General features: G+C 30.0%; 1 protein-coding gene across 1 annotated transcript; it reads left to right on the top strand.

The window, feature by feature from the left end:
• Positions 1–11,719: 11,719 nt before the first annotated feature.
• Positions 11,720–18,162, top strand: AGL6 (AGAMOUS-like 6). The gene is made up of 8 exons (XM_020359246.3): positions 11,720–12,152; positions 15,306–15,381; positions 15,803–15,864; positions 16,063–16,162; positions 16,869–16,910; positions 17,139–17,180; positions 17,324–17,463; positions 17,885–18,162. Exons 1-8 carry the CDS (start codon positions 11,971–11,973, stop codon positions 17,970–17,972), a joined length of 732 nt encoding a protein of 243 aa, XP_020214835.1. The 5' UTR covers positions 11,720–11,970; the 3' UTR covers positions 17,973–18,162.
• The last annotated feature ends 502 nt before the right edge of the window (positions 18,163–18,664 follow it).

Genomic DNA, 18,664 nt, shown 5'->3' with positions numbered 1-18,664 from the left:
TTTTAAGATCGGTTTCAAGGTGACCGATCTTAAAAGTGACGTAGTGACAATTTGGTAAATAATGTGAACACTTTTAAGATCGATTAAATTTTAACCGATCTTAAAAGTACTTTTAAGATCGGTTATTTTATGAGCGATCTTAAAAGGTATGTCTAACACAACTTTTAAGATCGGTTACAAAAGAACCGATCTTAAATGTTGTATCAGACATAACTTTTAAGATCAATTATTTAAGAACCGATTTTAAAAGTGCTACTTTTAAAATCGGTTATTTAAGAATCGATTTTGTATGTTAAATAACCGATTTTAAAAGTATCGTCAGAAACCTTTTATCTTTCTCTCCATTCTCATTCTCTTTGATCTTTCCCTCCATTCCTTTTTTTACTTTCTCGCGCTCTCATCTAAAGTCTCCAGCTTCTCATTCTCAAGGTAACATTCTCATGCTCTCCTTGTGTCTCTAGTTTCTTTGTTGGTTTATTCTGCAAGGAGAACAAGCCGTTCTGCAAGGAGAACGGGCCATTCTGCAAGGAGAACGGGCCGTTCTGAAAGGAGAACGGGTCGTAAGAACGGCCCGTTCTCCTTGCAGAACGACCTTTCTAGATTAGTTTGAACTCATGACAAACTATTCTGGAACGACCTGTTCCAAACGACATTTTTAGGCCATTTTAACAACCTGGAACGGCCCATTCCAGTTTTAATTTTTACAAAACCAAGACTTTTAAGATCGATTGTAAAACAACCGATCTTAAAAGTTAACTTTTAAAACCGGTTAAATAACCGATTTTAAAAGTCTAACTTTTAAAGTCAGCTCTTTTAAAATCAGTTAGAGAACCGATTTTTAAAATTAGAATAACCGATTTTAAAAGCTTTTTTTCCACTAGTGAGAGAATGATTTGATCTCAACCATACGATTATTTAATAATACTTCTTATAATAAAAAAAGTTAATCACCTATATACTGTCAGTATAAAATTTTTTTACACTAGTAACCAATTATATTTTTTAATTGTGTCATGTCACTGTTAAAAGTAAATGTGTTTTCAATGACATGACACAATTAAAAGATATAATTAGTTATCAGTGTAAAAAAACTTTACACTGACAGTGTATAAATAATTAACTCTAAAAAAAATAACTCCACATGAGGTGGATTTTTTGACCCCCACCTTAGAATACACCCCCAAAGTATACACACTACAACATTTCCCATTTTGAAGGTTTCATTTATACAAGTTAACTCCCACTAAAACTAAGAAAAGAAAAGACATAAATTCGACGGTACGCACTTAAAAAGGCAAAAATTAATTAAACTTCCAAGGTTATTTCATTCACAAATACATGAGTAGGGTAGAATGAAGTTAATCGCAATATTGCACGTACAATCGGAAATATGTGCAAGCAAGGGATCACAGAACATTATTAGGTATACAAAAATTGCTGAGAGTAAATTTGAATTTATTTTCATCAAAACACATTTTTTTTATTGAATGTAATTTTAAATTAATATCCAAACATACAATAAAGTATTTATAATTTTAATCTATTAAAAATAATCATAAAAATTATGATTTAAGATAATGTAATAATTTGTAAACAGGAACAGGAAGGGGTAGTAGCTAGGTAGGTAGCCCGACGGTGCACATGAGATGCAGTGGTATGAAAGTGGCCTCTTTTAAAGTTCAACGCTGGATGCTGGCAAAGCTGTAGTGTCAATGTCATGTCTCTCAACTATTATATAGCATCATGCATTATTCCCACAACCACTCAGGTTGCAAAGTTAGGGAAAATCAAATGAAATGAATTTAATTTGGGAGTAAGAGACAAAGCACAATTCCAAAAAACTGCGTACCCTTTGTTCCCTATTCACTGCAATGCAAGGAGTGACTTATTGAAAGCTCAACTGGATAGATAGAGAGAGAGAGAGAGAGAGGGGCCACATACCCTAAAATGGAAACTGGCATTAATGTCCTTTTTACACCCATGAAACCTTTCTCCATCTAGAAACCCCAAACTGCCCCACTTGCCATCGTCTTGCGTTTTAGACCCCTAACCCTATGGTGATAAAGTTAGTGTCATTTGGGGGGGGTGTTGGACCCACTCTCTTATCACTCACTTTAATGTCATGTGACTTCTCACTTTGTTTCATTTCACCCCCTTTTATCTTTTTCATCTCTCTTCCTATTCTCACACCCTTTGTGGTAATTCCTCCTTCTTGGAGCTTGTTGCTTTATGGCCTTCTCGTCGGATTGGAAAAGATTGTGCTTATGTTATGCTCATACCAATTTTGCAACTCACAGCAATTGTGTCCAACCATGTGACACCCTATAAAGTAGTGCTATAATAATTCATCCAACTAGGATTAACCTTGGAATTCAAATGACCACAAGAGAGAAAGAGTTTTTCTTTGACAGCTCTTCTGTATTGTTATTTACAACAGGATCGATGTAGTACTTCTGTGAATTTTGGCTCGAGAATTTGCATATATGGTAAAAAAAAATAAGGAAAAGGAAAAAGGATATACATAGTGATAGTGATCCCTAGGATATAAACTATATAAAACGCCAAACCTATGATGCAATAATCTACTAAATGAGACCATCGCTGCGTCTGAATGTTTTTAGATAGATCTTATGCCAAATTTATGTTGGGTTTCTAATTTAATTTATTGATTTTTTTTCCTTCTATCTTAATTTTTGAGTCATGATCATTTAAGATCAAATAATTGCAATATTTATTTTTTAATAAATTTTTTTATAATCATAATATTGATATGAAAATATTTATCGTTAAAAATAATAATATTTAATTCTTAATAAATAATGTAATTCATTTAATCAATCTAATAATAATATAGTTGATGAGTGAAAACTCAACTTTTTTAAGTATGTTATGAGTCTATATTATATAAAAAAAAAAGTGATTTGAAAGATAAATCTTATTAAAGTTAATTAATTATTTTTTTTAATAAAAATTAATCATTGATAATAAAATTAAATAGATAAAAGATATTTCGTACTAATAATATAATTATCTAACAACTTTTGTTAATTATTAATAATATTTAGAAACAACTTACATTTTACAAATATTAACATGGCATATGTTACTTTTTTATAGTCTTGTTAACATTTTATAGACATGTATCTTTATATCTTATAAGAATTGGCCAAAGTTACAACTCTGTAATTGTATATCAAACTTGTTTAATCTTATCGTCATTAATAAATATATTTTTTATTTATTGAATAATATGTTTAATAATGACTTCATGTCCAAAATAAAAACAAATCCTGAATTTTTATTTAAATCATAAATATTAAACCACTTGAATTAAAGACTTATAGTAATAAATTGATATTTCAATTATTTCAAAAGAAGAATACTTGAATTAAAGACTTATAGTAATAAATTGATATTTCAATTATTTCAAAAGAAGAATTAGTTTTAACATATAAATTTTGTCTACTTATAAGTAATCGGTGTGAGTGAAAAATTGAAGAACTCTAAATTAAAAATTGACAAGTAGTTAAGGAATGTTTGGAAATTCTTTCATGAAACTTATTTGAACTGATTATTTATAATTTTCATATATTTTTCAAACTTTTTCCAATAATTTTATAATTGGAATTTATTAAAATAAAATTTTAATTCTTTTGAATTTACTTTAATATAAAATTTATAATATAATATATCATTTAGTAAGCATTTATAGAGTAAGCATTTATTTAAGTTTACTCAAATGCATTTTTATTAAATATAACTTCTGATATACTTTACCGTTAATTTCCAAAAAAAAAGACTTTAAAGTTGAGATAAATTTAAAATTATTGATATAATTTACATGTCACCTAATGATTACAAAAAAATAGAAAAGAAGTCACCGACTAACAGTATAATCATACGTAACTCAAATCAAATAATGAAAAATATCCTTCATCATGGGTCAAATTATTTTACCAATATCATGGGAAATTGGTGGCCAATATTCTTACAAAAGGCTGCAAGATGGATACTAATTAATCGATATGATATGAAGTACGTCGTGGTCGTCCTAAGCAAAGCTAAAACTATTGATTCTTGGATTATGATTTGATTTTAATGTAGCCCCTTTTTAAAGTTTTTAAGGTTGCTACGGAATGGGACACTTGTTAATTAAGTTCCTAATAACATGTTGAAAATTTGAGGGTCCTTAACCTTTTTATGGAAAACTCCAATAGGAACAAAATCTTTAGCAACCTAGAAATTACTGGTCCTCTTTATATGATAAGATTGCCCTATTATTCGTCAATAGTCATGCGACCTTTTTAAGAATATGGAAGATGTCCTACAAAAACTTAATTAGAGTAATTAACGGGGAGAAAAAATTTCAACTTATTTGCTTCTAATTAATTGAAGTTGAATATCATGCTCCCAAAATCAACATTTTCACTTCTCACTTTTTACCAATTACCCAAACACAAAATTAAAATAAACCATATAACTAATAAACAAAAAAAAAACATTTTGAACTAAAATGTACACCCATTTTTTCTCCAATGCTTATTTAAATTACAACATATATTTTTAAAATAAAATTATTAAAATAGTAATGCGAGAAAATAATTCTAAAAAATTATAGAGACTAAAAACAAAAAATAATATTTTATGAGTCAAAAGTTAAACAAAAAAATTTAAGAATAAAAAAAAATAAGTATATTTCAAAAATTATCAAAAATTAAAAATATATCTAAACCTACATATAATGACTAAAGTCAGAGCCAATGCTATGTACTTATTTTTTTGTAAATTTTTTTAAAACGACAACTTTTTTTTTGAAAAATATAATTTAAAATATGTAAAATTATGCATCATTATCAATACAAAGTCAACTAGAAAACAAAACGCTGAAAAAGAAAAAAAAAAAAAAACTTGGGCATAAGTGAACATTTCAAACCCATGAGGGATTGATATATTAAATGTAGAATCCTATTCGCAGTAGCGTTCATTGTATAACCGTAAATGTGTTTAACTTCAACATAGTTTCAGACATCTAGACATTTCAAAGTTACACGATAGCTTCTTTTTAATTATATATTTATTTTTTTATTTATTATATGTTGTTTGCAGAATAATAAACAGTACACATAATAATGTGAAATTTTTTGTCAGTAGATTTTTTTTAATATTAATTATCTTAAATAAAACAAAAAAACAATAATAATGATTATAGTAACAACAATAAGGGTGCTAAGTAGTTATAGAAAGAAAGTTTAGGACAAATTTAACTTTATAAAAATGACTTATAAATTGAGAGTTATTTTTTAATTTATATACACTATTAAAGTTATATTATTAGTCAATGTAAGATCTCCAACATATTCCTCGTATCGAGAATTGAACATTTCGAATGTAAAGCTTACAAGATTAGACATCTTTGAGTAGTTCAATAATGACTCAATAGCAAGTAGTTTGATAAATCTAACAACAATGAATAATTGTTACAATATATAAGCTCTAATGCTATTTTAGAAAGTGTGTTTAAGATTAACTCAACTCTATAAAACTAGTTTGTAAACTGAACTTATTAATTTGGAATCTTCGTTTAAGCACATGTTGATTTGTGTTGTTGGAGTCTCTAGACCTAATTAATTAGGATCCAAAGTATTGCAATTGATACTCCAACATGAGATGAAACTATGCTTAAGTGAAGATTCCAAACTAAGTTCACCTCCAAGATCTAAATACTCTAATCACTAAGGGGTTTCCTTAGCATAGGATTCATAACATGTACACCATACAAAAGCACAGTTCAAATGCATATGATGCATTAAATATCATAATGCTCAACAACAATACTCAACTTCAATCTTATTAATTATTCTCAAGTTCTCAAAACTCACATGATATTGCTGGTGTCCTCAAATTCTCTTTTTGGATCCTATTACACTAGAATAAGTCCTCTCAAAGTTGAGTTTCACATGGTGAATCACATTCCTCTAGAATGGTTCATCTTAGGTTGCACCTCAAGTGTCTCAAGGTTTTTAATGAATTACTCAATCAAAGCCTGTTCTCAATACATTGTATTAAAAGTATCATTCACTTATCAAAGGTATTATGCTTAGTGTGAAAATTCTCATGTTCAACGCCTTAATTAAGCACAAAGAGCAACATTAGATGTATGCGACTCATTTGCTTAACACAATCTAAAACCCACTTAGTGACAAATTCACTAGATCTTGTCGTTGTCCTCATGATTAGTGTGGTAACTTCCATGCTTAGCACCTAAGTTACGTAAAAATCACCATCAAGTGGTGCTTAGAACGTGCTAGCTACTTAGCATCCAGATAGAAGACACATAATCTCTGATTCCAACAGTTAACGTGGATATTGCCATTCTTAGCACCTGAGGCTTGTTACTTTAATTGGTTGTACACATAGTGAGACCCTTTTCTCACATAAATTAGAAGAATAAAGTTAGATTTTGTTACTCTAGGAGTCTAGCGTTTAGTGTGGAGACATCCACACTTAGCATGGACCCTCGTAGAAACATGAGTTGGAGTTCTATATGAACCCTTCTCAAACTTGCCATTTTAGCCCAATTCTCTTTAGCTTTTACACAAATGTATGTGTTACATTTCAATAGATTATTCAGCGGCATAAAAGAACCAACAACAAGATCAAAACAACAACACCAATTCCCAAAAACTTATCCTCCACATTTCATAACCAATCCAATATCAATAACTCTAAAACCAAACATCTAATGACAACATTTCTCAACAAGACTAGCATACTAAAGGCATCAAGACACAACATAGAAAAGCTTTAAGATGTTTTTAAAACTTCTTCCAAAATTCATGTCACAAAGGAAAATCATAAAAACCTATAGAATTAGGGGCAACCCTGCTACCCACACCCTAAACTATATAACTCACTCCCCCTTGCTTGGAAAGATGTTCTCCTCCAAGGCAAAGGTGCGACAATAAAGATCCTCAAACTTCCTTCTTCTCAAACGATAGTTTTACACTAGAAACATTTTTGAGAGCTTATTTACTTAAAAATGCACTTTATTTTTAGTAGAGATGTTTCCAAAAGCACTGCTAACTTGTATTTAAACAAACTTTAGTCAAACATTAGTAGTCACACTTAACACAATATGTTAATAGGACATCACAAAGGATTCACCTAAAAAACTATTAGGATGAAAATAAGGTCTCACATAATTAAAAAAGAAGAAAAAAAATAATTTATAAATCACACATATTCTATTGGTTAGAGACATTTAAGATAATAATCAAAAATAAAATTATGAAAGCTTAAATTCAAAGTAAATAATATTTATTATTATGAAATTATGTATATAAATAACCAATAAAATAATAATAAAAAAAGAGTTAATCATCTATACACTGCTAGTGTAAAATTTTTTACACTGACAACCAATCATATCTTTTAAAATTATTTATTTTATTATTATTTCATTAAATAAGCAACTGACATGACACTATTAAAAGATATGATTGGTTGCCAATATAAAAAAACTTTACACTGACAATGTATAGGTGATTAACTCATAAAAAAATAATCATTCCCTCTTAATAAAATATATCCCTATTAACAAATACTATAACATAACCCTAAAAATCTCATGCCTCATCACGCACAATAAATACTGCTCTAATTTTAACAAGAGTCCTACAAGTAAGCTTAAAAAGTATAAGGTAAACAACTTTCATCTTCTTTTGCAAGACATAGTCATTGCAAATTGGAACTTGGCTCATAGAAGATCATCTCCCATTCCAGAATCTGCGTCGAATATCTTTTATCTTGAACTAGTACCGATCATTATATATAAATAAAAGAATCATAGTATTTACTACACAAATTACCATAAGATCCCTTGATGTGTAATGTCTCCCTTTCTCTTGAAATATGCACACATGGAAAAAAATATATAAAAAACCTTCCTATAAAAGCCGTAGTTCTCTATACAGTTTATGGTCCTAAATCGGGTACGATTGTGACATGGAACCATAAGCTTGATTTTATGCTTAAAAAACGAAAACAGTCAATTTAGACTCGTGATATGCCTTTGACACGCTAAAGCAGCATCACTTGTTAGCCGCCTTTGGTTCTCTTTCCATTTTGTTTGCTGCAAATAGTAATTAAGCATATTAATCCACCTTTATGTACGCGTGTTAAAAAAAGTTAGTAACATGATTTTAAATATATCACTTGGTTTAGATTAGTTGTTTGAATAAAATGCACAAATTGTTATACATTTGTTATACCGATCGAGTTTGATTTTGATAAAATTAAAAAATTTATATTTCTAAATACATTATTTTTATATTTTATTATTGAAAAAAAAGTTAATTTTGTCTTAGTGAAAAGAAAGGTGTCAATGTTTTCCGGCGAAGTCCGCGTAAAATGCACCCAATAATAATATGTTAAAAAATGTGCACTAGATGGGTACAATTAAATTCATTCTTGGGTATCAACATTATTTTGATACGACTTATGATGATTTTTAGATGTAAAATAAATTTTGTGAAAAAAGTTTTTTTTTTTTTGTGTGTACTAACATTTTTTATTTATTTATAGAAATTAGTTATTTTTTTTGACAGTCGATATTCGTACTAATTCTAAGGTTATAAAAGAAAAAAGGTCATTCTTGAGTCCTAATATTGAAATAATCCCTTATTTTTGTTTTTATTTTATGGAACAAAAAAAACCACACAATTTTATTATTATTTAATATATATATATATATATATATATATATATAAATTTTTATACATTCAAAATAATTACTTTTTACTAACAAGTAGTCGGTTCGAGTGATACTAGACTCGATTTTTTTAAATAAGATCTCGAATTCGAGAATTACGTATGAAAACACGTGATTGAAAAGAAAAGCCTTATTAGAGATGATCGGTATGATTTCTCGACAGAGATTAATCATCAACAAAATCAATTTATACTTCATATCAATAATATGGTTAAAAATAAAAATAATCACATTTTGTATACACTATAAAGAAACACACATACAAACACATGACACGTCATTTTAATTTAACTTAAAAATGACTTAAACATTATAAATTTCTATTTTTTTTCCTGCAATTGATGTGTATCAATTACTTTTTTTTTACACACAGACATGACATGCCATTTTAATTCACTATAAAACGATAGTTATTCTCCGTTAAAGATCGTAAATGCAGATAAAATAAATATTTTTTAATATAATTTATTTTATATTCAATATCACGAAAACATGCTACTATATATTTTATACAAACTTTTCAAATAGTGTTTTGACACCGCTGATCTTAACATGGTAATGATGACATATTATCGGTACACCATTATCACACTTGGAGATGATTGTTTTTTCTGTGTGTGTGTGTGTGAATTTGCTCAGTGATTCTCCCAAGCAGATTGTGGGTACCACTTTTCCCCACCGATGATGTATGCATACTACTTTTCCATCTTCAAATTTGTTGACACTTTTCACCATCTTATACATGTATTGTTCAAATTGAATGCCCCTTCCTACCCAAATGCATTTCTTTTATCCATGGTGAAATGTAACACTAACAACAATAATACCAACGTATAGATGGTAATTCACATTTACCAAATCCGTTACATCTTGAGGGTGCGTGATAGCTTGTATAGTGTACCCATCAGGTTAATGTTATTAAGACAAAGTGATTCTAAAGGATAGGGGCAAAAGGAAGTGGCCTTAAATGGGATTCATTGCACACGCGATTCCTTAGAAGTCTCACACACTCGCACATATTATGAATGCAAAGATATGTTGTCAGTGTGAATATAGGGCTATGTTGTGTATGAGTAGCTAGCATGTCTAGTGTGATGCTTTTGAAGCCAGATCAACATCTTTCAATGCCTTGATGTAAGGGTTTGGTGGGGTTGAAGTGATTATCAATTTATCATCAACGATGCCAACAAATTCCCTTGTCTATGCCTGAAAGAGACCTCATTTCTACTCGTATAACGCGTTTTGTTTCATCTGTACGTTGACGTTGTGTAACATTATTTTACTTGCAACTTTTAGCCAAAGTACAAATATTACTTGATGTAATTACCGGGTGAGTCATATAAGCTTATATATCACTAGAGATTAATATTTAATAACCTAAGTATCCCACTTTGATTTTTCTATTATGCTAGAAAGAGTTTCTTTTCTAGGCACACATATATACTATACACACGCGTTTTACTATTTTTGTTGTTGAAGGTTAGAATATGTTTTAGCTTTTTTGTTTATCATTATGCTTTTTCGTCTAAGGGCAAAGTTAAGAAATCTAAGACAAAAACATTAAATACTATTGCTTAGGTTTTTTTTTGTTTTCCTTTCTTAATAAATATAATTTTAGTGTATCATATGCAATTATATGTTTGATATGGGGTGGCCTCATTTCAAAAGTTGTAATATATTGAATGTTGATTCTTTAGTGACCACTATATATTGGTCTATGGTAGATGGTCATGTCCGTGTATCCTAAAGTGGAGAAGACAGACTTGAGGAACATGAAATTCGGATTCGATTTTAGCTTGGTTAATTTACTCTGAGGAAAACGTGCACAAAATTATTGGTAATAGAATTTGTATTCTAGCTAATACATATATAATGGCATCGATCAACATCTTGGCTCTTTATCTATGGATAAAGCATAAAGTTTGTGTCTCCCATAACTTTTCCAAAAGCTTTTAAAATCTGCTTTCAGAACAATTTTTATCTGATTAAGTACACCAACAACATCACACTTAAAACAACATCATTACAAGAAAAAAAGGTTGATGTATTTCATTAAGAACAACTTGAATCGAATAACTTGATTAAATACGTACATTAACATGTAAATCATTTTTTTTATTGATGTATGGATCCTTAGCCTGTATTTTTTATTTATTTATTTTTTTTTTATCTCTTTGAGCCTCCTAAAATTTTTGTATTCAGATTTGATGAGTATTCATTAATTATACTCTCCAATGTTAATAAAATTTTACTTAAAAAATAAAAATATAAAATATGCTTACAAGTAATATAATTTTTCCTTATCATCTGATTACAGTCCACTATTTAAGTTAAATTTAATAATTTTTATAATCATATCTTAAAAATCGTAATAATAATTAAACTAAAATAATAATATTATCAAGAATAAATAATTACCATTTTAATGATAATTGACTTATGTGGGACTCTTTTTCATTTTTGTGTTCAAAATACAAAACCAATTTACACAATCATGTTTAGGGAGGAAGGGACATGGACATATAATAATTATAAACTAAACAAATTTATGATTTTGGTGAATTTGAATTTATTTAAGTGTAGAAACCATGAGTATGAAATCCCACTGATTTTTGTACAAGTAATTGGTCAACCTGCAAAGGTTTGATGATGATAACCAGTTTTGGGGTAAACAGAGTTAGCAGGTAGTGGTTAGTGCATTTCCACAAATGCTGGTATCAGTTGTAAAGTGTGAGGAGGGTTCACATGGGAGCGTGGCAGGCACTGGCGCGTGAAATTGGAACCCTTGCCCTAAACTGCAGCAAATTATTATTTAAAAGTATGCAGCAAGAGAGAAAGCTAGGGAAGGGACCATATTTACTAAAATTAAATTGGGAAAAAGAGAATGAGATAAAAATAAGAATAACTGGGGTTTCCATTTTTTTGTAAAAGAAGATCAAGTGTGCCCCTTTCTGTGTTCATTGTCTATTTCTATATAGCACACTAACTTCCACTTCTCTGAAACACAGCATTATCTATCTCACAAGTCACAACTACTACTACTCTCTCTCTTTTATTATCACCCCTTTTGCACTAAATCTCACTCTCTCTTCTATATCAAGGGCTGATCACAGAACCTCAATATATTTCTAATAATAATTTGTAAAGTTTGAGTTATTGTTTCGAGACACACAGAAAAAGAGAGAGAGAGAGAGAAAGAAATGGGAAGAGGGAGGGTTGAGCTGAAGAGGATAGAGAACAAAATCAACCGCCAAGTTACTTTCTCAAAAAGAAGGAACGGTTTGCTCAAGAAAGCCTATGAGCTCTCAGTTCTCTGCGATGCTGAGGTTGCCCTCATCATTTTCTCAAGCCGTGGAAAGCTCTATGAATTTGGAAATGTTGGGTATTGTTTTTCTCTCTCTCTCAACTGCTAAAAATCTCACCTTTGCAATTGGTTTCCACTTGTTTAATTTAATTGGCTTTAATTACTCAAAGTTTTTATTTCATGTCCATTTTTGTGAGGTGCAAATCCCAATAGGTATTAAAATTTTAGATTTTGATCATATTGTGTGTGTGTGGTGGTGCTGAGGTAGATAGATAGATACCTTCTTCTTCTTCTCTCTGAGCAAACACACTTTCTTCCTTGCATCAGCTTCTTTCACCAAAATGGTCACTGGTTTCTGCTTCTTGCTTCCTTTATTTTGCCACGACTGAATTTGATGTTTTTAAGATTCAACAAACACACCCTTTGATCACTCACTTTCCACCCATTATTTTTTATTTTCTTTTGTCCCTTGTGTTCTTGTTCTTTCTATCAGTCACCGTTCTTGGTTATAACTTCTTTCTCAAACACATGCACCTGACACCTTCCTCCTGGCCTCTTCTCTCTCTCTCTCTCCCATAGGTTATCCTTTTCTGGATCTTGTGCCCTCTTTGATATCTTCCTCTCTTTTCCTTCTTTTCATTAATTTTTTTGCAATTGTGGGGTTCCAAATACATTAGGAGATTCATGGCATGGGTTTGAGAGGAAAAATATCATGAGTTTTGCTTTCCAATCACAGATCGACACGTTTCACCGTCCTTCCACCTGATATCTCTCTATTGTGAGGTAAAGGTTTCAGCTTTGCGCACTGATCTACTGATGAAACAGTACAATCTATCTCCTTCTTTCTCAGAAGGAAAAGAAGTAACAATAAAAACAGAAAAGGAAGAAAGCAATCATATGTACCCAGTTTTGTAACACAGTGCAATTAAATGGACGTGGTGTGTGGTGAGGTCAAATCCAAGGGTGTCGATAAGTCTCTTGTACCGTTGTGCAAGATCTAGGGCTTTCACATCATCTTCCAATTAAGAAAAATAGTATTGCTTGAAGGCCCTACTTTTCAACACCTCAAGAATCTGGTTCTTAACCTTTGTCTATATATATTCTTTTTAACCCTTCGATCTTTCGGTGCTATCATTGTATCTTCTCAGACACAATTGCTGTCTCTATTTCTTGAGGGGATCGATCATCAAGGGGTGTTTTTTTGAGTTTGGACTTTGCAATCAAAGATAGTTGCTGCTTTTTTTGTTGTCTTTTACTCTTAGGTCTTTTAGATGATCAAGTTATTCTCTCTCTCACACAGACAACCACACTCTCTCTCTTCCAAGGAATCTCCTTAATTAACCTGCACTGTTGTGTGCATATTTTTCATGTTTATGAAGGAATGATGGCTTATCCAGTACTGCAGAGTAGTTAGTTTAATTAGGTTTTATGTTTTCATCTTGCATGATGATAAATGATAATGTTTTACCAATAATTGGTCAACTACGAAGACGTGAAACAGTTTTTTCATTTTTTCATTTTTTTTTTGCTTGAGCCCTAATACGTATATCTGAGTCCGGTCAAGGCATGGGTTGTTGAAAACATGAAAAGGGAAAATAAAGGAAAATATAATAAAAATACTAAATACTCTATTTTGCTTTTAGATTAAACCTAACATTAGAATTTCTGAATTCTGATGTGCTATAATACTCTGAATCCTGGGACATCCGTGGCAAAATTTCGCATGTGGCTGAAAGTTTGAGTTTATAGAAAGAGAAATTGTCCTTTTATTTACTTCTTTTTTCCGGATTGTGTTTTATGTTCTCTCCTATTCCAGCATTTAATTTTCTCCGAAAACAATTATCTAGGTGTTCTTTGGATATGTCTCAGAAATGATGCTTACGTTCAGATTTTTCTTTTTCGGTCGGCTTTAGTTTTTTACCCCTACCTTTGTCTTCATTAGAAATTAGCGTAATGATATATGTATTGTTTTTTCAATCAACAATTTTTGTTTTCAGAGAAACTCTTTCTGAATCTATGAGCGCCATTTCAAAATTTGTAGATTATTTTGTAATGTTAACTTTGTTTGTCATGGAATAAGATTTATTCAAAGTATATAAAATTATTCATGAATTTGTGGAAACTGGAAAAGGTGTATTCGTACTTGATTTGAAACACTTGCCGTAATTTCTCCATTTATTTTTTTTTTGTCAAAATATATATAAGCATTGGATCTTCTTCACTCGTTGCTTCAAACAAATCTATAAGCATTGTAAGTTCAATTGTTCATAATAAACCAAAAGGATGAAAGGTAATCTGTTTTTATTTATTTATTTATTTTTTGAGAACGAAAGGTAATCTGTTAAAAAGCAACTTAGCTAAATTTCATTAAAAATTTTAGAAAACTTAATTTATTTGTTGACATTGGTTTTGTACGGGATATTTGGTTAATTTGATATGGAACATTTCTGCAGGCTATGAGCATATCTGGTTTGTCTGCAATCAGTTTTGTGTACAATGTATAATTACATACTGTAAAATAGTAACTTTTAAAGATTTTTTTTTTTTTTTTTGTATATGTCACATAAAAGTGAATGTATAAGAATAAGATTATACGCAGTTGTTTAAATAGTTTTTTTTGGTGTGAACCAAAATAAAAATAAAAATTAGTGTTTTGTGTACATTTATTAAATTTCTAGTGAAGAATATTAATTAATTGGTAAATTATGCACAAAATTAATTTACGTAATGAGTTTAAAAAAAACTTAAAAAATGCTTTCCACACATTAATTTAGCCCCAAATTATTTTGTGATTCATAATATATTCTGCAAAATGATGCATTATCGATCTTGTGCAAACCCTATATATGCCCTATATTTTAGAACTTGAACTTTATAATTCACGTATGTCCTCCGTTTGAAACTTTAATTACTAATCACTTCAGCCAACGGAGTCTTTCAAAGCTAAACCTAAACGTAAAAAAAAATGAAGTCTTTAACTTCCAACGAATAATAATTGAATTTCAAAACACATGTAGTTTTGTTTACATACAAATTTCAATGAATCAAAAAACTTTAAAATGTTCACCATCGCCCACAATTCCTAGTTTTATTATTTTTTGTTGTGTCTCCTTAATTTAATTATTTTAATATCCTATATAAAACATCAAGTGTCAATGTTTACACAACTACGTACACTGCATTTTATTACATATTACAAATACTGACCAATCAGTTTCCTTAAATTCGCAGCATTACCAAAACTATTGAGCGATACCAACGTTGCTCTTTTACTCCTCAAGATGAACACGTTGAATGTGAAACTCAGGTATGTGTTCACCAACTCTTTCTGTCCAAATTTTCTACCTACTTGCAACTTCCAAGGTATATCATTTCACTTAAATTTTTTGCCTTGTGTCTTCTAAAAATATTTTTCTGCTACTGCTACTTAAGCTTTTCTAAATTTCTTTCATGAGATTTTTTTACAGCTACCGGTTAATAATTAGGTCTTTGGCCCTTTAAAGCAAAAGGGTGACAAAGGACAATAATCAATATTAAGCACACTTTCCTTCTTTCCATTCATTAATAATATATTTTTTAAAAAAATGCAAAAATATAGTCCTATATATCTGCAATGACATAGTATATATTCTAAGTTCTTATTAATGATACGATACATCTCTATATATAATAGCAGATATTAGATCTTGTCAGTGAAAATATTTAGGAATTTTTGTTTTGGTAATCAGAGCTGGTACCAAGAGGTGTCAAAGCTAAAGGCAAAGTATGAGTCTCTTCAAAGGACTCAGAGGTAATCACTTATGCCTCTTCTAAAGTACAATAGAATTTTATTATACCTTCTGATGAATATATTATAATGTTTTCAACAGTCACATGCAAATGTATGTATGTTAATCACCAACAAAAAGGAGTTAATATTGGTAGCAGAGGTTAGAAAATCCTAACCACCACATGTGAAAAACTAAATTAATTTTCCAATATGTACTAGGCATTTACTCGGGGAAGACCTTGGACCATTGAACATAAAGGAGCTGCAGAATCTTGAGAAACAACTTGAAGGGGCTTTAGCACAAACTAGGCAAAGGAAGGTGCGGACACATATATAGAATTTCTCTTTATTGCTCTCTGGATTTCATGTTGGTACTTTACCTTAATTAGGTTGTAAAGCATGTGCTTGTTTGCAAGAACTGACAACAATTATTCCAGTAGTTGAAGTAGACTATACATCATACTCTCTGTGATATGTATGTATATGCGTACGTATAACCACATGTTAAACCAGCTATTTTTTATTTTCTTGTCAAAACCCTAATTTGTACTTCTACAGTAAGTTAATATAACGATTTATGAAGATAAAACAAACCATATACTTCCTTCAAAGTATTTTCCCCCTTCTTTTTTTACTAAGGATTCTATAGATTCTTTACATATATATTTCAGTATTTTTTTTTACTGAAATCCAAACTTCAAAATAGAGGAAATTTTGAGATTAATGGCTAGTATTCAAGAAATATTCCTTGATTTAGATGTGCCATATTAAACTTCTAATTGTGAGACTCGAGAGAAAATAATATTAACTAAATGGGATCGAAAGCAATCTTGGTAATGACAAAGTTTCTAAACAAATTTATTGTTCGAAGCTTTAAATGGAAATCTTGATAAAGGTTTTGCGTATTTCATAAAGAGTTGGTTTCAATCTGATTTGCACACTATAAGTTTGTACCACCAGCTGACCTTAATTAGAAAGAAATATTGATTTTGTATGACATTATTTAAATTTTATTTTAATTGCAGACACAAATTATGATTGAACAAATGGAAGAGCTTCGCATAAGGGTAAGAAATGTTACACATGCACACTTATTTTGGTCTTAAAATTTTATTTTTCTTATCTATTGTCAAAAAAATTTCTTTTAACAAAAGTCAATTATTGTCCAAAGTGTGCATTTGAAAGCAATTCGAAAACTTAATTTACACTTTAAATCAGTATACTCGTTCATACTATTTTTATTAAGCTCGAAAATTTTCTCAATTTTATAATATATATTTTCATCCATCTTGCAGGAACGCCAACTTGGAGACATGAACAAGCAACTTAGACTTAAGGTTTTGCACTTTAACAACCTAACAATTTCAGTGTAGATGTGCAACATTCTAGGGCAGGATACATGTCTTGCAAAATTTTTCTCAATTAATTATCACATTATATATATATATATATATTTTTTATCAATTAAATCTGTTTTCAGCTTGAAGCTCAGGGGTTTAATCTTAAAGCTATGGAAAGCTTGTGGAGCTCCACTTCAGCTGCTGGAAATAGTGGCTTTCCCTTTCAGCCTCCTCAAAACAGCCCTATGGATTACCAGGCAGAACCCTTTTTGCAAATAGGGTAATGAAAATCTGCTTTATGCATAAGATATTACACCAACAGTTAAATACACAAACATGTATAATATGGTCTCTTGTGTTCATAAATTTTTAGCAAAGGTAATTAATGTGAAATAAAATTAACATTACAAGAACAGACGTGCTTCTTAGGCTGGTTATTGTCCAACAATTACTAACTCGATCACACTTCAAACCCTTAAACAAACTTTTGTAAATAAGTAAATTTAAAATATGAACATTTATACACGTTTATGCTAACATATTACAAATGTATGAGGTACATTGATTGACAGAATTTTTTGATCAACTTTATCCATGTTAAGTTTCAAATTGGTGTAGGTGGTTTTTGAAAATAGAAATTTATGTTATATACACTTTCAATGGTCAAAATTTTAATTTAACCTCTTAATTACTTTGAACAGGTATCATCAATATGTTCAAGCTGAGGCATCTAATGTTTCAAAGAGCATGGCTTGTGAAACTAACTTCATGCAAGGATGGATCCTTTGATCAATCATACTTAATAATTAAGTATATGATTTACCCTATTGTTTATATGCTTTTTAGATTTGTGTTTTGGATGTACCTTTGTGGCCAGCAAGTTGCAGACTTCTTTAGTGCTTTCTGAAATTGGATACAAGTACAGACAATGGTTTTACTATATGTTAAAGCAATGCTATTGTTTTGAACTTTAAATCTATATACGTGTATGTGTGTCTCTCTCCTTATCTCATCAGGAAAACCTTTCTCTATATACAGTAAGACAATGAAAAATCAAAGGAGAAAAAGACAAACAAAGTGAGAGAGGCAAAGCAAGGAACGAGTTGCTTTTGTTAAGAGAGTTTTTCATCAATTATCTTTCTTATTTGAATATTTGAAATCTTTTAACATTATCAAAATTTGAAAGAAAAAAACACATATTAACAAAAATAACAATGTAGGATTTTGAGGATTATATGTGATGATTCCTTTTCCACTGTCGCTAAATTAACTTTATCGATTAGAACAAGCAAATTTTATTCAAAACCTTTTTTTCCCTTTTTATTTTTAGCTACTCAAATATTTTGTGACTATTAGAACAACTCCATGCTTCTTAATTTTAATAATTGGTTCTTATAAGAATTTTTCATTAGAGCATGCTTAGTTGGTAATCTTAAAAATAAGAACTAGCTCTTATATATATAAGCAATTAGTCTTATTCT

Source organism: Cajanus cajan, chromosome 3 (genome assembly GCF_000230855.2).
Source record: "Cajanus cajan strain Asha chromosome 3, NIPB_CcT2T_4, whole genome shotgun sequence".
Classification (NCBI taxonomy): Eukaryota; Viridiplantae; Streptophyta; class Magnoliopsida; order Fabales; family Fabaceae; genus Cajanus; species Cajanus cajan.
Note: the sequence above shows the minus strand (reverse complement) of the source record. Positions and strands in the feature narration are given on the sequence as shown.